Raw genomic sequence first — 20,599 nt, forward strand, 5'->3', positions numbered from 1 at the left:
ATCTATGTGGGATTGATACTCTTACATTTACATCATTTGCTATTATTTGACTATATATACATAACAATAGTTCACACAAAAGTGAGACAAACAACTCTTAAAGCTCATGCAAAAGACTCATGCATAGCAATGTTGTGTCTTCTATGACAATAAATATTGTTTTTAAAAAGATTAATTTTGTCATTAAAAAAAAATAAATCGACACAACTTATTGTTCATTTGCTTTTTTCTTATAAATATTAAACAATTATTATCAAATAAAAAATAAATCAATTTTAAATAATCACAAATAAAAATTAAAAAAAAAAAACCGTTTGAAAAAAACAACAAAACATTATACTTACATTACACTAATGAGCGCACGTTCCCTACAAATTTTGTCAACACAAGACATGGAAGAAATGTTGTGGCATCGTGCTCTTATATTCTATTCATTTTGATGTTTAGTTATGGCGCTGGCGCCAAACGATTCATTCCTTGTGACGCACAGAGCTTTTCTCGGAACCATTCTTTCTCTTTCCTTCCAACTTTTTCCAACTAAACTAACATTACCACCTAACACACTAAACATTCTAATCAATTATTAATCATTAATTTAATTTTTAATTAATTAATTTAACTTAATTAATTACGTAACACAATCTAATGGATGCATGTTTCATTCATTCTCCTCAACCACCTTTCTTCTTTCAACCTCTACATTCCCAGGTTTCAATTCTTCTTTCTTTTTCTTTTCAATAATAATCTAACATTTTCTTCATTCTTTTTTAATAATTTTATTAGACAAGTCAAATGACAACGTAAATGTTTTTAAGAATTCAAAACAACATGCATGAGAATGTTTGGTTTGGTTCTTTCCTGGTAATTTTCTCATAATTTCAATATTGATTTTGAATTTTGCATGCAAACAAACCAATTTGTCCTATATATCAGGAAATTTCTAAAACCCGTTTTACAAGTTTTCTTCCTTTGGACGTTTCTTCATAAAATTGTATGAAAAATGTTCATTTTCTGTTCTTTAAGGTTTGTTTGATCCTGTTTAGCTATATACTCCTTACTTGCATATTTGAACTGCATGTTCTTAAGGGTTTGTTTCATCCTTTTTAGCTATCAATAGTGTTTTTGTTGGTTGTAATCTCTATAGCACCAACACCTCTGAAAAAATGTGTGTATGTGTCTGTGTCGGTATTAGAAACCAACACAGATAAAATTATTATCAAAGTGGCTGCGTAGGTATCGTGTTTCTGGTGTCTGTGTTTCATAGGTTGTAACTTGTAGCTGCATATTAATAATTCTGACTAGTGTTAACTCACAGGAATTTGAACAAATTGTTATTATTCTGCGATACGCTATTTAGTAGTAAGGGTTGAATTTCAGGCTTTGAAGAATTCTTTGGGTGACACAAGACAACAAAGGGAATTATTACTTTGAGATGTATCTTATGATATGATCTAGTAATGAATTCCCCATCTGATATAAAGATTAAAATACCCAAAGAATTGGATAGTCCTGATGACTGTTTCAATGGAATTGAAAGAAATGGTCATTTAGGATTATCCGCTCACGGCGAGGTCGAAGGTATGGACATCGTTCATTCGAATTAAACCCTATTTGTAGTTTTTCATGTTATTCATATTGACCTTTTGTTTTAATGTTTTCAGCTAAACATCGATTGGTTTTGGTTCAATGGTTAAATAGTTTTCTTCCTTCGTTGGACTTCTCGACGAATGTCACGGATGGTGAGTTAAGAGCTTGCTTAAGCAATGGTACAGTTTTGTGCCAGATACTTAACAAACTACGACCCGGTTCCGTGACTATGGTAATACTTTTTTTAGCTTTCGGTTAACTTCAACAATAGATTTGGCGAATTTGATTTCAGAGTTCATGTAGATTCTTGTGTTGTAGGTTAGCGAGTCCGATCATTCGCTGCCATCACAATCCGAAAACGTTAAAACCTTTCTGAAAGCCTTGGATGGATTAGGGTTGCCGCGGTTTGAAATATCAGACCTAGAGAAGGTATAAGAGACCTCACTTTATACCGATCTTTTTCGCATCATGATTTTATGCTTAGCATTGTTTCATGCTTCGTTGCCACTGTCTGTTTTGTTGTGTAGGGATCGATGAAGCCTGTTGTGGATTGTCTTTTAATACTCCGAATCAAAAGCTTGATGAATTCTTTGGGAGATAATGTTTCTTCGACTAGTTCCACTGCCTCGAGCCCTCGTGGATATGCGGCTTCAAGTTTCCATTATTCCCCACCATTTAGTGTGGATCAGCGGAAGGCTTTGGCTGATTCAAGGTTTCATCGTGTTATGAGTAGCCCTGTTATGGCGGGTCCGGTGAATTTTATTAAACACATCCTCTTCCTTCTGTATGTTTTTGTTGTAAAATATATATTGATATAGTGAGATCCAATTTCCTAAACATGGAAACTTGTTAAAGATAAACCTTATCTATGATGTATGTAATTTGAACCGAACCGACGTTGATTGTGTGTGTGACATAAGTGGACGCTTTCAATTTGTCAACAACGTTTATACGTCTACATTGATATTCTGTAGACCGATTATATCGTGTCCTTGTCTTTATAAGTGACTGATGGATTCTATTCGTTTGAATGCTGTGCAGAACCGTCGGCTTCATTGATATACCAAGTCGGTAATAAGTTCCATGAGGTGTTTCAAATTAAACCTAGAAGCTACGCGGATCTTCCCGCTGCAAAAATATCCGAAATGATGAAATCAAACAGTTTAGATGTAAGTTCTTAAAGTCAACCTTTAGATACATATATTCACACTTACAATGTTTGTTTCGTGAAAGATTTATGGAAGTGTCTATTGTTGCAGAATGCTCCCACTCAGTCGCTGCTAAGTGTAGTCAATGGTATTCTTGAAGAAAGCGTCGAAAAAAGAAATGGAGAAATACCTCATGTATGGAGAAATACAAGTATATATCCATGTGAATGACTTGCTACTCAAACTCATGTAACCGAAACAGTTTCATAATTATTCTTTATCGCTTTTGTTTGTTTAGCGGGTGGCGTGCTTGTTGAGAAAGGTTTCACAGGAGATTGAGCGGCGCATATCAACTCAAGCGGAACATTTACGAACTGTACGTCCATTTCATAACTCTTAACAGAAATTTTTACTTATTATTTTCTCAGTCGGTTTCCTCACGTCACTTTCTTAATCTACATTCAGCAAAGTAATCTTTTTAAGGCCCGGGAAGAAAAGTATCAGTCGAGAATAAGAGTGCTCGAGGCAATCGCATCTGGAAATAAAGAAGAGAGTGAGGTATTTCAAAATATTATCGTTTAGTCATTTTTCTAGAAGACGATTTTTTATTTTCCTTCGTATTTTGCTAACTGATATCAGAGAGAACTTTCGTCACAGCTATTCGCTAGCCAGCTTCAACAGTTGAAGGTAACAGTTTCTTACTTGCGTCATAAGCAACGAATGTATTGATATATATACCATAGAGGCGGGATAATAATTCGATTATTTTCATGTTTTGACTCTTGAATACAGGTTGAGAAGGTCAAAGAGGAAGAAAAGAAAGAATGTGAAAAAAAAATTATTAGGTTGATGAAAATGCTAGAGGACAAAAATTTGGTAATTTTAGAATTGACACAAAAACTGGAAGAAACCAAAAACCAATACGAAACGCAATGCTCGCAGTTGGAAGAAGAAGCCGGTGATGCTAAAGAAGAGTTGAGACAGAAATCTCATGAATATGAGCATCAATCAGAAGAGTTGAGGAACGAGGTTAAAGAACTCGAGACTTCTTCGGATTCAAAATATCAGGAGTGGAACATGAAAAAGAACCAATTGCAGGCTGTTATAAATCTTCAATTTAGTTCCCTACAGGTACACTTAAAAATGTGTCAATGTCAATGTTATAATTATGGTGCCAATCATTACAATTTTGTGCTTGATTTGTAAACATCCAGAAATTGAAATTGTCTTGGGAATCGATTAGGCAAGATGTTATGAAAGAGCAAGCGGTTTATGCAGAAGAGTGTAATCAATTCGGTAGGCATTTGTCATTAGAATGTCATTTTAGTAAAATCTTCTTTTGGAATGTGATCGCTAATATTTCAAACGTAACTTGTTCAGGTGTAAATCTCAAACCGCTCATACATGCATCTCAGAACTATCAAGTCATCCTTGCGGAAAATAAAAAATTATTTAATGAAGTTCAAGAACTAAAAGGTAGCATTTCCCGCATATTCCTTCTCGTGTTCTTTTATGTAAGTGTACTACGACGAATTCACACATGGTTTTTTTATGCAGGAAACATCAGAGTATTTTGTCGAATTAGACCATTCCATGTAGGCAAAAAGGAAACACAGACAATTATAGAAGACATAGGTGAAAATGATTTGGTTGTGGAAAATCCCACCAAAGGGAAAGATGCGCTTCGATCATTTAAATTCAACAAGATATTCAGTCCTTCCGCGACTCAAGGTTTATTTCTATATACTCTCCGTTTTTTAAGATTAGGCTATGGAGATTTTGTATCGTTTTTCCTGTGTATCCATATTACAGTTTTTCATTATTTTTAGTTGTAATGTCGATATTCTGACGTTGTTCCGTGATTCTACTCTGAATTCTGCATAGGGGATGTATACTCTGACATTCAACCTTTTGTAAGATCGGTACTAGATGGATATAATGTCTGTATGTTCGCTTACGGCCAAACTGGTTCGGGGAAAACTTACACAATGGTATAAACCCTCTTGACATATCGGTTTCATCTTATACTTCAAGCTATTAAAGAAATTTCTTATAGTACAAAAAATCATCTTTTCTCAGACTGGTCCAAGCGGAGCAACAAACGAAAATCTTGGTGTTAATTATCGAGCACTAAACGATCTCTTCAGAATTTCCACAAGTAGAGCAGGCTTCACAGACTATGAGATTTGGGTTCAAATGGTTGAGATATATAACGAGCAAGTTCGTGACTTGTTATCAACCGACGATTCTCAAAAAAGATATCCTTTTTTAGTATCTTCATAGACAATTTATTTTTTCGCGTGAACTTTTTTTTCTCTAGTTTTTTCTTATCTGGTTTCCTTGATTTGCACACACTTGGGATATTGACTCAATCTCAATCCAACGGTATAGCAGTACCAGATGCCAGCATGTTTCCTGTTAAGTCACCTTCAGATGTCATTAAGTTGATGGACATTGGACTTAAAAATCGGGCTATTGGCGCGACCGCTATGAATGAAAGAAGTAGTCGTTCTCATAGGTTAGATCATGTCTTTCTTTCCTTGACAGACGGGCATATCTGCTTTTCTATTGCGCTTCATTGTGTATTGAATTTAACGTGCTTTTACGCTTTACGTTATATAAACTTTACTTGCACAGTGTGGTCTCGATTCATGTTCGCGGGAAGGATTTCAAGTCAGGTTCTACTCAGTATGGCAATCTTCATTTGGTAGATTTGGCGGGAAGTGAAAGAGTAGATCGTTCTGAAGTAACCGGCGATAGGCTTAGGGAAGCACAACATATAAACAAATCACTTTCTGCCCTCGGAGATGTCATTTTCGCCCTTTCTCAAAAGAGCTCCCATGTACCATACAGAAACAGCAAGCTTACTCAACTTCTGCAAAATTCTCTTGGTAAATCGATGTTCATCATTTATTGTGTCAACATGCATTGCATTACCTTTTTGGTTTAGATTTTGATTTGAATATTGTCTTTGATTTCGCTGCACAGGTGGTCATGCAAAGACTCTGATGTTTGTCCAAATTAACTCGGACGCGAATTCATATTCTGAAACAATGAGTACTTTAAAGTTTGCGGAGAGAGTTTCTTCAGTTGAACTAGGAGCTGCACGGAATAACAAGGACGCGAGAGAATTATTGGAACAGGTATTTTACCTTGTTCGTGTAAATTGAATATGTTGGCATGGTCTTTTCGGCTTACATGAATGCATAAAAAATGCTTTCCTTTTGTTTCATCTTATACTAGGTGACTTCTATGAAGAGCATTATTTCGAAAAAAGACGAGGAGATCGAGCGTCTCAAGTCGCTAAACCCGCCGGTTGGTGGTATTTCTAAGCAAATTCAAAAACAACCAAGTGGAAGTTATAAGCATCTTGTTGAAGGTGATATCCAACATCGAATGTTCGATCATATACAGCAAAATGAACTTCACCATCCACCTGAAAACACTAGGCGAAAAACTCAAGGATTTTCAGAGACAGGTTTTAATGAAAAATCAAGTGATAGCTCTGACCATAATAGTCATGCTTTGGGCAACGAAACCGATGGTTCTTCTGATAACAACTCCATTATCAGCCGCGATAGCAAAAAAACTTCAGATAAGATGAAGAAGTGAGTAGTGCTTATATTATTACAACATATATATATATGCATTATAACTGGAACTCAAGTCTAAAATTTTGATTTGTATCTTACAGGTCTAAAGTATTAACCAAAACCGTCAATGCGGTAAGGAAATTAGGCCGAATTCCCTCTAGCACGGGTATAGAAAAGGACACCTTGAAGAAAGGACCAGGTAAACGCAAGCTAAAATGAAATCTTCTCGATTTGTGTTTGTCATCCTTGCACTTGCGCAGACGTCATGTTAATCTTCGCTACGATGTTAGTAAAATATTTCAGAATTTTCAACTTTCTTCGTAAATTTGATTTCAGGTCTCACAAAAAGCCCGAGTATTAGCCACATTAAAGCTACAAAAAGGTGGCAGTAAAATCGGAGGCAGTAGCTACAATTAAGTTGCAGAGTTTTCACAATTCGAAATGTGCCATGTAAATACGAATTCAGATTCCACGCATTTGTAAATGCGTAGCGGAGTTATTGATCCAGACTATTCGATTTCAAACTAATGATGAAGATTATCTGAAGGTGTTTGGAGTAAGGCCTAATATGAGCTGACTGATGAAACTCGTGTTGATGGCCGGAATCAATTGCAGTGAGTTCGGATTCATGTAAATATAATTGTATAATTAATTCATTGGTACGTTGGAACTTGTAACACTTGAATTGTTAGTTACATTTTTGTGGATAACATTGTAACAGATTTGGTGTTCATAGTCATATGAAAAGAAAAACAGGTTTTGTAACAGAAGTTCCATAAACTGATATAGTCACAGTAGTGATGAACTGTGTATGCTTGGGCTGAAAATTAGTAATAATTACGCGCTTAGTTTTATGATAGAGATGTGTGTTTTCTGGCTACTAGTATGAACCACATGCATCTGTGAGCTGTGAAATGATGGTTGCCTAAAATTTGAGTAACAATAAATGCACGTGACTCACTTTGTCTTAAATATCTCTAAGATCTTTAAATATATCAGTTATAAAAATATCAATAACTCATGTCTATTATTAATCAACCAAAGATTATGGCATTTGATGTAACCATGAAAATAAACTCAATATATGGTGTGTTTGGTTTAGCGTTGAGTTTTTTAGAATTACGGTAGATTTCCACGTTTATTCAGAAGTTACTTTTTGGAGCTTTTATAAATCATGGTAGTAAGGAGCACACATACGTGCGTTTGGTAGATGAAAAATCAAGGTAGATTTCCACGTTTACCCAGAAGCTACCTTTTGGAGCTTCTATAAATCACGGTAGTGAGAAGCACACAAAAGTGCGTTTGGAGCAGACAGACGTGTGTTTGGTGGATGAAAAATCAAGGTAGATTTTCACGTTTAACATGTAGATAATCTAAGAATGTAACTATTTAGGCCGTTCATAAGGACTAAGATAAAGGCTCAATAGTAAAACAAAAGAAATAAAGTGCATAACAAGTAGACTCCTTTTTCCATTTTGAACAGGCGATTCTACGCGCGAGAACCTTGATGACCGTACAGATCAATCTGACGGTTGACCATGATCCACGTCTCACTTCACGCTTTCAGTTGACAACCGTTTCTCTTATTTAAGAAGGGTACAGTGTCACTTCTCTAATATTCAAATTCATTCTCGTTCACTTAACACTTTTCACATTCTTATTGAGTGTTAACCTTGTCAAACTCATTCTCATTTACGCAACACTTTTCACTTTCTTACTAGCTAGAGTTAGAATGTTAACCTTATAAGTTAACTCCTCTTCCACCGTAATCAGAAGTTCAAAACTACCGCAACAAACCCAGCCTCCTTATTTACCGATCAACACTAATTCCACTACGGAACAATAATTAAAACAAGAATTAACTTTTTCTTGTACCTAATTTTGACTTTTTCATCTTGCAACTGACAAGTGCAAGTGGCAATTTATTTCACAGTTTGGCATTACCATCCAACTTGTCTGATACCGAGTCTTACATGCTTGAATTGAGAAAGCATTACGCAACATCGAATCTCATCTTCACATGGGACCCTTAAATGAATAATATAGTAACATGTTTCAAGATCAACCACTAACAATGAAAGCCACAACACATCATGTGTTTGCCACATGACACAATCACATGCTCTTATCACACACATAGCTGACTCATCATCTCATCTTCATCTCACTTTTTCTTTACCCTTTCACATCACCAAATACTAATCCTCTTTTCCAAACAATTCTATTCAATCCACCACACAACACAACACAACACAACACAACACAAATCATTAAAAAAAAACAATCTATTTGATGCTTCCTAAGATCCTGTTAAACCTATACACTAGTAGTGTGTCTTTCTCATAACAACACAATCATGAAACATCTTATCAAATAAACAACACCTTCAAAATCTCATTATGATAATAGTAACAATAATATGATGTACAAAATTCCAATTTCCTCCAAATTACAATTACATAGGAAGGATCTGATCTGAGTAACATAAAACATAAACCTTAAACTCTCCACAAACCTAACAACAAAACAGAAGAAAATGGCTTCTTTTCTTACCTTGTTAACTCTGATTTGTTCTCTCTCTTTTATTGATTAACATCATCAAACTTGAAACATCACAATTATATATACATCAAACAGTACTAATTATTAAGATTAGATCCTCTTTCCAAAGGAAACAAAAACAAAACTCCTCTGCTCATTCTTGGTATTGAGTTGTGTTGTGTTCTCTCTCTCTCTCTATTTTCTATCTTCCTTTTCTTTCTTCAAAAATGGATTAGGCTACAGCAGAAATACTCCTTCTATCTCTTCTAAGACAGTCAAAACCTTCAATTCTAACAGCAACCGGTGTGTTGCCGAATTTCATCGGAACTCCACACCCTCGAGCCGATGGCGAAGGCGATGCCACGGTAAATGGACAACTAAAATTCCCATTACCGAATCGCTCGTCTTGGATTACAGGGTTCGAAGCCCTGCTCGGTGGAGATCCGATGAAATACGGCGGCGACGATGCCAACAATTTATCCGCCGCCGATGCCGATCTCTCCGGATAGCAGCTTCCCTACAAGCAAATCAAGTTTGATTCTTTAAAAGGAACTATTATAAATCATCACCAAAATTTGAGTATCACAAAAATCAAACATGAACTATTAGGTTAGATTCTTTGAAAAAGACACAAACATAGGAAAAATACAATTCTGTTACATAGAAAGGAAAAAAAAAACTAGTACTATGATAGACATAAAGATTGCATAGGAAAGTACAAAACAGAAACACAAACCTTGGGATGAATGATGTCTAGAAGTTCTGACCCAACTTCTGAATCTTCAATCTCAGATTGGTAGCTGATTTTCAAGGAACAAAAAGTAAGAAAAACATGATTTTTATTGAAAAAAAACATGATTTTTATTATAAAAAAAAAAAAACATGATTTTTATTGAAAAAAACAAAATTTAAGAATCAACAAGAAAGGGTTCAAGAAAATAGGAAATTACCTAATAGGACACCTAAAGGGTCTGTTGATGGAAGGATATCGACGAGGTTTAGGACAAACCACTTCTTCAAAGCTGTTTGTCATTGTGTTCATCTGAGGGAATCCATAGTAGCAATTCATCTTCTCTTGAGAAAAAAATCACAAATCTCAACAAAAACACCTACAACAACAACAACAACAAAAACATCATTAAAATCACCAAAAAAACAACAAAAAACATCATTAAAACTCACAAAAAAAAAAAACATAAACAAAAGACAGGAACAACAAGAAAGAAAGGGTGCAAAGAGAGAGATAGAGAATACATAAGAAGGAAGCAGAGGTAGAAAGAGAAAGGATATTGTTGGGTGCTTGGTGGGTATTCATAGTGAAGAAGAATATTGTAGAGTAGGTGTAAGTGTATAGTAAGTGATGTAAGACCGCACTTAGTTAGCGTTTGTTGGGTTTTAGATCTTATGTACTATGTGTGATGAGTCAACGTTTGATGAACATGTTCAAGTGTTTGTTTGTGTGAATTTACTTTTTTACCCTTTGGAAAGTCAGAGAGGGACATTACATTACAGTCTGTTAAAAAACATTGTGTTGGAAAGTGGGCAGTTGATGGGTAACGTGAATGTATTTATTGTGTCTCACATTACTAGGATTTTTTTTAAAGGTCTTTTGCTAAGTTGTTCCTTTGAAATAAGGGTAATTGTCAAAGTCAAAAAGTGATTATTAAAAGGGAATAAAGAGATGGAGTGCATACATTTTATCTTGAAAAGAATATATTTTGAATTTTTATAAAATAAATTCACAATTTTCAATATGATGATTACCTGAGTTTGAATTGGCGGTTAACAGAATTGATTTTGATAGAATTGAGTTTGATAAAATTAATTTAACATAGTTTATGTTTGGAATTCATGAAAATTCACACTAGAAACTCACGGTGAGTAGGTTTTGAAAATCACGATGGAGAGGATCTAAACGTGCGGTGACAATAGTGGGTCACGTTTCCAAACACACATTGATTTATGTTTGAATACACTTATGTAAAAGTGAATTAAACAACAAATTTCAGTATAAAAATCATGTTTTAACTCAGAAGCTATGAATTTTATCTTCAAGTAGAATCAATTCTGAAAAAACAAGTTCAAGTTGGCTCTTAATATTTGAACTTGAATTTTCCCCGTACGTTTGTTATGTGCCAACTTTGGTAACCTTTCATGGACAAGTTATTTTCATTTCCTTCAACTTCTCCAAGGATTGTACTATCCTTCAACTTCTCCAAAGATTGTAGCATTTGCTCATTATCTTCTTCAAGGTTCAACTTTATGAACTTATATTCTTATCTATAAGCCTTAGAATAAACGAGTTTTTTATCTCGATTTCGTTCTTTCCAATTCTTCTTAAGGTTTTTAACGTAACACTACCTAGCCACCGATTGTTCTACATGTATTGTAGAAATCTTTCCATTTGCCAAAGGAAACTCCATCTCCAAGTTAGATGTTGACACGTTGACTCCAAGTGCATTTAGTATTAGTTTTGTAGTAATGAGTTTGCAATTCAATGACTCGTGTAAGGATTGATTCATGTTTATCGTTGTCATGTTGGGATATTGAGGCATAGAAAACTTTAGTGGGACTCGCCATGGTTGTTAATATTCTCGTGTGAACTTACGAGATGAATCGCTTGAAATGATATAGTAATTATGTTACTATATGTGATCTTGAAGTGTTATGCCTTACTCTAAGCTAAGAGATAAAAGTTTAATCTTCTAACTTTAAAGTAGAGAGTTCAAACCCTTGTGGGACCATTTTGACCATTAATGTCCTTTAATTAATGAATTTTTCATTTTAATTTTTTTTACAAAATTATTTATGTTGGAATCATACACAATTATAATGAGACGTTTATAACGAGACAAAATATAATTAAAATGAATTTTTTAGTAAATAATATTTATTTTATTAATAAAATTAATACAATTAAGTCTCGTTAAGTCGGCACGATTGATAGGTGTGCAATCAGTCTTTGATGAAAAATGAAAAATAAACAAATACTAAAATGTGATTAAAAAGTGACTATCATATTACTATCATATTTTATCTTTATTCAACTCATTTTCATATCATATCTCAATACTATTGTGCGCACCAACCGAATATTTATAGTAAATCAATATGAATAGTTATTATCACATAGAAATAGAAATAAAAAAGTTTGAAAAAAAGTCTTATTTTAAATTTTCAATATAGTTTTAATTGAATTTTTTAATTATACATTCTAGTTAATATTATGTGCATCACCCCTAAATTACAATTTTCCAATATATATTTAATAACTAAAATATATTAATTATTAATAAGAATAATTTATAGAATCAAATTTTTTTCTTTTTCTTTTTTTAATAATCTTTTTTTTTTTATTACCACATGTATAGTCCGATTAGGTGGTCAGTTCTGGCATCAAGTGGTTTCAGCTTTCTCCGATCACAATTGCGGAGGATCAAACTGTGGTCCTTCTTATCAAATTCAGCGTCAATCACCACAGAACCAACTAACGATTGATTAATAATCTATCATGTTTTAATTCATATAAAATAATCAAATGTTAATTGATTAATAATGGGGACAACTTCTCTACCCATCACTAAAAGTTGGGTAGTGTACCTTCAACCAATCACACGATTCCATCTCATTTAACACATTTAATTATTTATTAAAATACTAAAAATGTTTGTTGTTTTCAAAACATTTTACAAAGGAGGTAACCTTACCCAACTTTTTGAGTTGGGTAGATAAGAATTCACCTTAATAATTACAGCCTAAAACCTTATAAATATAAGAGTGTAATCGGCAAATATTAATGTAGGACATTGTCGGTTTTATAATTAAAATAATAATAATAAAGATAATATTCAATTTAGTAATATTTCAAATCAATTTTTAACTTTACTTTTCAAGAGTGAATTACCTTTTCTTTTATATCATACTATTTATTATAGTTATTCTTCTTTTGTAAATAATAATTAATTAATTAATTCAATTAATTTTTTAAATAAAATTGATTTATAAGTATCAGCAACTTAGTTACATTAGTATATTAGTAGAAATTGCATCATGAACCAACAATTTACACTTATCCGATTCAACTAGTTACTAGCACATACCACTTTAGATAGTTCACCCGCTTCTTAAATTTTAAAAATAATTTTATATAAAATTTCCAAAAAAAAATATTTTATAAAAAAAATGACATAACAAAATCATGCTAAAAATATATTAAAAGATGACATAACAAAATCATGCTAAAAATATATTAGGCTTAAAAGTATTTTTAGTCTTCATATTTTATTTTTAATTTATAATTTTTTTAGTTCACTTTAAAAGATCAATCTTTTGGAACCCTATTCAATTTTATTTTATTTTTTTTGGATTTTTTCCCCTTTATATTTGTATAGTTAGCAGTTTTATGATGTAGCTCTACATGGCATTGTGTATGTGGTGCCACATCACAAAATATTTGCCATATTAATTAAAAGTTAAAAAAATATTTTATTTTATTAAAATTAACTATATTTAACAATCTTGCCTATGTTAGTTTGTTATGCATCATCGGTCTCAAGCTTAGATAAAATGAGAGTTTGTATTAGGTAGTTGACAAACCAACGTAAAACTTTGTCAAATCTCTATGACATAGCTCAATTATAAAATAATGTGAATATTAGGTCGTTTCCCGTAAGTACCACTTTGTATGGCTTGAGTACAATGTCAAAAGAGCAAGGGTCGCTATATAGTCGCCTGGATGTTGTGAAAAAGCAAGGGTTCCCATATTTTCGTGAATGGACATGGGTAAAAAAAGTTAGTTCATGAGAGTACCATTTGTTTTGGATCATATAATATAGGCACACTTACTGAAAAATCTATGAAAATAGTGGACATTATGGTTAGGAGGAAGATCAATTTTATGTGCCTACAAGAAACTAAGTGGATATGTGAAAAAGTGAAAGAATTAGACAACTCACGATTTAAGCTCTGATACTTTGAAAAAGTTAGATCAAGAAATGAGATATTATTATGGACAATGAGTGGAAGAATGATATTGTGGGTGTGAAAAAAAGTTGGAGATTGATTCATATGCTTAAAACTTATAATGGAACAATACACCTTTAATGTTATTAGTGCTTACACACCTCAGATTTGTTTAGTAGAACACCTTAAGGTAAAATTTTGAGAAGATTTAAAAAGCTTACTTCAGGATATACTCCAAGAAGATAAGTTTTTTCTAAGAAGGGATCTAAATGGACATGTATGGAGCATAGCTAGAGGTTTTAAGAGAGAGCATGAGGGTACGGTCTAGGGGAGGTGAATGCGAAGAATAAATCCATCTTGGAGTTTTTGTCGGCTTCAGATCTTACTATAGAAAATACATGGTTTAGGAAAATAGATGAACATCTTATCACATATAAAAGTGAGTGACATGTTCTTAGAAAGATTTATTTCTTATTAGGAAGTCATATAGGAATATTTTCTTAGACTGTAAAGTTATTTGAGAAAAGCCCTAGATTACCCAACATAGAGTATAGCTAAGAAAATAGAAAGAAAGACAAGAGATTTAGATCAAGTGAATTGTGTTAAAAATGAAGAACGCGAAGTACTTGTTAAAGAAAATAATATAACAGATAGGTGAAAGATACATTTTAAAAAAAAATTAATGAAGAATATGATATCTCACTGAACTCTAACAACTCAGCACTAGAAAAGATTATCGAAACTATAATTACTACCATCGAATTAAAAAAAAAAAGGTAAAAGAAGTGTTGAAAAGAATGAGTAATAATAAGGCGGTTAGACCAAACAATATACATATTGAAGTATGGAAAATTCTGGGAGATAGAGATATTGAATGACTAATAAACTCTTTGATGAAATTATCATATCAAAGCAAATGTCGGATAAATGGAGAAGAAGCACTTTAGTTCCAAGTTATAGAACAATAGGGATATATAAAATTTTGAAAATTATAGGGGGTTAAACTTATGAGTCATATCATGAAGTTATGGGAAATAGTGATTATTGAAAAGAGACTCAAGTCACTGGGAATCAATTTGTGAAACCTTATTTTGCAGGTAATACATTTTCTACCAATGCATCATCTTTTGATGATGACAACAATGGTGGGGTGGCGCTAAGACACATGAAGGCATGAATGGATGATCTGAAGGTGCATGCCCGAGAAGTGGATAAAGAAAGTTTGATCATACAAATAGAGGTGGACAGTTTAAAGAAATTGCTTGGGGAAGCCCAAAGTGATCTCGAAGGAACGGAGGAGCGCATCTCCCAGCTTACAGACAAATTCGTGGTGTCCTTCGTCAGTCATTTTCAGGAGGCGAGAAGGCAGGTGGCTTTCCTTTATCCCTATTTGGATTTGAGACCCCTGGACCCCATTAAGGTGGTCCTGAAAAGGGAGATAGTGTTAGGTCATCATGAGGCAGAAGCATTACATTGCGACAAACACTCACCTAAAAGTCTAAGATTTACCAAAATAAATGAGAAAAGCACCACACATTCACTCAAAACCTCAAGGTGATAGGTGTAAGGGTCCTCTCATTTATAAAGTTCTCAGCCTCCACTTTTCTAAGCAATGTGGGACTTAGAACTCACACTTTTTCTCCATATAACTCACACTTGTTTATTAGTAATCTCCCCATCAAGTGTGATTCCATCCACAATGTCCCGATCAAGAGAAAGCTCTTTCATCCACATGCTTGTATCGTCGTTGAGAGACACCCTTATCTCGTCATGGGCACTTCAACGGGACATGCCGTCTGACCACCATGCCAAGAATACTTTTGACACAAAGAGTCGGCCCCTTTCTCAAACAGGGCTCTAATACCACTGTTGGGTCAACATGAATGGGGGTGCATTCATATTGGGTCAAACACTCACTTAAAGGTTAAATACTCATTCAAACAAATGAGAGAGATGCCACATAATCACTCAGAACCTTAAGGAGATAGGTGTATGAATCCTCTCATTTATAAAGTGCTCAACCTCCACTTTTCTAAGCAATATAGGACTTAAAACTCACACTTGTTTCTCCACAGAACTAACACTTGTTTCTCAATAGTTTGTGGATGAAGAATGACTCCTCGCCTCTTTTTCCTTTTGGTCGTAATTTTGATTGTTCCCTCTGGGGGATTTTTGTAATCGTTTAGAACAGCGGCGCCCCTCAGGTGGCGTCTTTATGTTAATTTGTTTTAGTATTTGATCTACCCTGTCGTTTCCCTTTTTAGACGTCTTGTGGTCATGGTCTCCCTTTTAGGGCGACAGAGATCCACCCTTGGGAGATCCAATAAACATAATTGTCATTATGGGCGACAAGGAACTACTCTTGGGGGATCCAGCAAACATAATTGCCACTAGGGTGGAAAACGGGCATGCCCGCCCCGTTTAGGCCCACCCCACAAAAGTCTGCAAAAAAACAGGGCGGGCAGCATAGTTGAAATCTAGACCCGCCCCACAAAAAAGTGAAAGCGGGGCGGGGAAAGCCCGCGGGTACTGCACCTTTTAAGCCTAAAAATGCAAAATTTTATGTTAATACTCGTGTCCGCAAAAGACCGTGAAGAAAACGAGGTGGGGCGGGGCGGTCCCATTAGAAGGCGAGAGCTTAAATTCTTAGCGCAAAACAGGCATGCTCAATGGCCCGGGCCTATTTTGCCACCCCTAATTTCCACTATGGGTGGCAAGGATTCATCCTTGGTGGATCCAACAAACATAATTTCCACTATGAATGGTAAGGATCCACCCTTGGGGATTCAACAAATATAATTGTTCTCACGGAGATGCCTCGTTAAGAACCCTCGTCCTTGGAGGCGTTGAGGGAAAAGAGTGCATATCGCCCAGTAAATTGTTCTTACAACCGGCAGAGTTTTAATACTTGGCCACAGAAAAATGTCAACTAAGTAAATAATAGAAGACAAAACAACTAACACAAATAATAATGAAAAATCAGAAGACTCATATTAAGTTCTCTTGAAGAAAAGGAATTTCCTTTTGCTTTCAGGATTCGTTGTATTCTGGAGATGGATGAGGAACCTCCTTTCCCTTGCCTATCTCGTCGTGGGGTGTTATCCCAGGGCTGACCTTTTTCCCCTTCACACTTAGGGGTACGTTCTCTTTAAGTTAAGGCTTTCTAGATAGCACTTTCTAGTGATCTACTAGTTTCTGTGTACGCCCCACACGCCCGTTGGGGAAGAGGTATTTCATGCATAGATAAAAGGTGGATAAAGTGGCTCCCATTCGGTTAAAGAATGGTCACCCAATGATCATGTTATATAAAAAGGGGCGTCAAGGACTAAGTACTTAACCATTATTTCCTTGGTATGGTCTTGCTCTCCAAACATGATCCTCAAGGTGAGGTAGCCTTTCACATGTATGTGTTCTCCTAAGAATCCCACCAATGATCCTATGAAAGGCTTCAGGTCATCGGCATCGAGGCAGAATCTCACAAAGGCATCCCATTATAGTATGTAAGTGGAACCTTCCTAATCGACTAAGACTCTTTTGGCCTTTCATTCTTTGCACTTGACTATAATGACCATGGGATCATCATGGTGAGGGTGAATGTCAAGCGCGTCTTCCTCTGAAAATATGATCACGGACTCTGGCGTCTCCGTACTTGCCATCTCAAGAAAGTTGTCCGTGCTCAAGACTTGACGGATGTATCTCTTTCGGGTGGAGCTAGTTTTGGCGCCTTTAGCTATGGTGTTAAGAGTATGATGTACCTCCTGCTCGCCGACTTCCTTGGGAATTTCCTTAGCCTTGCTAGACCCTGGGTTTTTTTGTATCTTCTTGATCATGCGAGTCACGTCGTTCTGTCTGGTTCACGTACTTCTTGAGGTAGCCCTCATGTATAATTTTTTTTATTTCCTTCTTTAACTGATAGCTAGTAGTGGTCGGTATGATTCCCTTTGACTCTATGGAGTGTACAACATCTTTTTGATTCAGATCCCATTACCTCGGACCTTGGGGGAAGATGAGGTTGGGATGTTATATAGATGGAGCACGTCGCGTCAGATTTGTTCTCAGCAGGTGTTCAAAGGCGCGAACCTTTCTATAGCTTTTCCTGCCCCTTGAACATGGATTTGTCTTTTATACGCGAGGTGTAGCTATTCTTCTTTGAGGGATGAGAGCTTTCGGCGTCGACGACATGCTCTTTAGCATCACGTGCCTTCTTTTCAATGTTGCTCTCATTGCCTTTAATATAGCATTCCACCCTAGTGACTACTTCGACGAGCGAGAGCGCATGCTTTTGGGGCAAAGGATTCATTGAAGTGCCCCACCTTTAGTCCATTTTGGAACGCTCCCACAAACATTTCTTGGTTAGAATGGATTACCTTGATGGTGACTTCATTGAAGTGGCCAAAATAGTCCCTTAGTGATTCCAACTGACCCTGGCGGATGTTGAACACACTGGTGGTGGACATCATTTTGTGGCGAATGGCGGAGGACTGGTGTACCATCTTCTTTACCAATTCTTGGTAGCAATTGATAGAGGCCCGGGGGGCCCATGTACCATCGGAGGGCGGCCTCCTTGAGGGTAAATAAAAAGCTTACACTTTAGGGAGTTTGACGCTCATATGATGGTCATTTGTGTGTTGATGGAGACAACGTGTTTGTATGGGTCGTCGGGCCCATCGAACTTGACCAAGGATGGAGGCTTGATACCTTCGGGAACAGGGGCCTTCCATATTTCTTCTGAGAGGGGCTTGGGATCCAATAACTCCATCTTTTTTGGGCGATTGACCTCATGTTGGAATTGTTTGATGTTTTGGACATCATCTTCCAATGGTGGCTCGCAGCTCTGCCATGACTTCAGTGTCTCATGTACCTCTCGTACCCTCGGGAGTAAGGGATGGGGATCTTTTGTTCACCATGTATGGTAATGGGTAGAAGTTGAAGTCGAGGGTACAGTATGGAAGGTGAGGTTATTAGGAAGAGATATGGCCCATGTTAATTTTACCGGGCCTCACAGTGGGCGCCACTGTACTGTCCAAAAAAGTACAGGTGGTGTGTGTTCTCCATATAAGTGCAGAGAGACTCAGAGGCCCTAGTATGTACATTATATGTTTGGAGTAAGGGCTAGTCCACGAAGGCGAGTAGCCATGTACACTGGTTTTTAGGCTGTTTTAGGGACCAGCTCACGTAAGGTGAGAGATCTTGCTATTAGTCGTTGCTGCTAGGATGCAGGTTGGACAGTTTGAGTGATGTTGCTAGGGTTACTCAAAGTGGAGTGCTCTCTGAGTAGTGTTTGAATGGTGTAAGTAAGTGTTAATTGAGATATGTCTTTATCCCCTTAAGGGATAGTGTATTTATATGAGTTCTGAAGAACTAGGATTTATGGTCCCTTAGACGTAGTCTTAATTGTTCCGTTTAATAAGGAGATCACAAGCCGACTACATTTTCAAAGTCAACAAATACTTACTCTTACTTAACTGTCACGTCGGGTGGACTGTAAGGTCGGCTATATTGGGTTTCGTCCATGATACTTATTTGCTAGGCGATGGCCGTCCTAATCTTGAACTTTTTCCAAATAGGACACTAAACAGTCCCTTAAGTACGATGATTTTTCCACTAAAGGGTAAAGTGTTTAAAACCGTTCTTTTCGAGGGCGCCTATCGCCTTGATGACAACTCTTATGACTGAGGATTGTTGGGGGGCAACCCTCATTTTTCGGTTAGTCCCTTAGCATATGGCGATTAAAGTGGCAGACGAGTCCCTCAATGCAAAAGGTTTAGCAACATCACAATAACAGTTAAAAGTAGCTACCGAAGCAACCTCAACACTTCTGTGATGAATAAACAAAGCTAATGAAACTTGCATAAAAAACATCCATAAATCATTCATATACCATTAAAATTCACTCATCCTTTGAACATCAAAAGTCATTGAATTGATGATTTTGCCACTGCTATCTCCCTCTATTTTGATTTAAACGAAAGTGCCAAACCTTTACCATAGATCATTGACACCAACATTGATTGCATCCTAACACCAACCTGTTGGAACTTAAACATATAGTACCTTTGTTATTTTTTTAATGATGTAAAAAATTAAAATTTGGGCCACATTAACAAAGTGGTAAGTAACTATATTATGGACCTTCTTGAAACACTTGAGAAATCAATTTTTAATTATACTTAAGAAATCATTTTTTTTTGGAGCAATAAAGAATATATATATTTCCAAAAACAGAGTATTACAAGCTGATCCAATCGGATCCAAGCATCAAAAAGACAAAACAAGGTTAAAGAAAACTATAGCTCATTAGCATATAGCCATAAAGCCCTATTTTTTTGAATTCTGCCCTTGATTCTATATTGAATTTCCTGTATATCTAACTGTTCCTCTTTTGAGGGGAGAAACAATCTCGTATTTCGTTTAATCCAAACATGGTAGATTGTCTCAGCAGTGCACACCTTTAGCAATTGAGCTCTTTTACTTTTGCCTCTAGTATGAGCAATGATCCATGGCAATTCTCTATCCCATTCATAAGGTCTATGGTCAAACTTCATCCACTGCAGTAGCATAGACCAGAGGCGCCGAATTTCTTCACAATCGAAAAAAAGATGGTTGCAAGACTCAAGTTCCCTACAAAACACACAGAGTCCATCAGTTTGAACCCCAAACTTCAACAGCCTGTCCTTAGTTTGGAGTCTTCTTTGACATGTCATCCATATAATGAAGATGGCACGAGGGCTGGCACTGTTGTCTCGCATCAGATTCCTCCAAGGTACA

At 35.8% G+C, this 20,599-nt stretch overlaps 2 protein-coding genes across 6 annotated transcripts; one reads left to right on the forward strand and one right to left on the reverse strand.

Moving 5' to 3' along the window:
- Nucleotides 1-630: 630 nt before the first annotated feature.
- Nucleotides 631-7,187, forward strand: LOC131603898 (kinesin-like protein KIN-14C). Of its 5 annotated transcripts, none has more exons than XM_058876352.1 (22): nt 631-708; nt 1,378-1,578; nt 1,662-1,819; nt 1,906-2,016; nt 2,115-2,334; nt 2,629-2,756; nt 2,847-2,930; nt 3,034-3,111; nt 3,201-3,293; nt 3,375-3,422; nt 3,528-3,866; nt 3,950-4,031; nt 4,116-4,211; nt 4,293-4,466; nt 4,620-4,726; nt 4,815-4,993; nt 5,089-5,253; nt 5,373-5,626; nt 5,724-5,878; nt 5,979-6,343; nt 6,430-6,527; nt 6,665-7,187. In XM_058876352.1, the coding sequence occupies exons 2-22, from the start codon at nt 1,458-1,460 to the stop codon at nt 6,718-6,720; spliced, it is 3,111 nt and encodes a 1,036-aa protein (XP_058732335.1). In that variant the 5' UTR covers nt 631-708; nt 1,378-1,457; the 3' UTR covers nt 6,721-7,187. The 5 variants fall into 5 exon arrangements, with proteins under 5 accessions (XP_058732335.1, XP_058732339.1, XP_058732337.1 ...); XM_058876356.1 differs by having other exon boundaries at nt 3,393-3,422; XM_058876354.1 differs by having other exon boundaries at nt 657-708; nt 1,316-1,578.
- Nucleotides 7,188-8,702: 1,515 nt separating this feature from the next.
- Nucleotides 8,703-10,269, reverse strand: LOC131603899 (uncharacterized). Its single transcript, XM_058876357.1, has 4 exons — nt 10,124-10,269; nt 9,820-9,978; nt 9,606-9,669; nt 8,703-9,386 (listed from the first exon to the last, which is right to left on the reverse strand). Exons 2-4 carry the CDS (start codon nt 9,936-9,938, stop codon nt 9,102-9,104), a joined length of 468 nt encoding a protein of 155 aa, XP_058732340.1. The 5' UTR covers nt 9,939-9,978; nt 10,124-10,269; the 3' UTR covers nt 8,703-9,101.
- Between the last annotated feature and the right edge of the window lie 10,330 nt (nt 10,270-20,599).

Source organism: Vicia villosa, linkage group LG5 (assembly GCF_029867415.1).
Source record: "Vicia villosa cultivar HV-30 ecotype Madison, WI linkage group LG5, Vvil1.0, whole genome shotgun sequence".
Taxonomy (NCBI): Eukaryota; Viridiplantae; Streptophyta; class Magnoliopsida; order Fabales; family Fabaceae; genus Vicia; species Vicia villosa.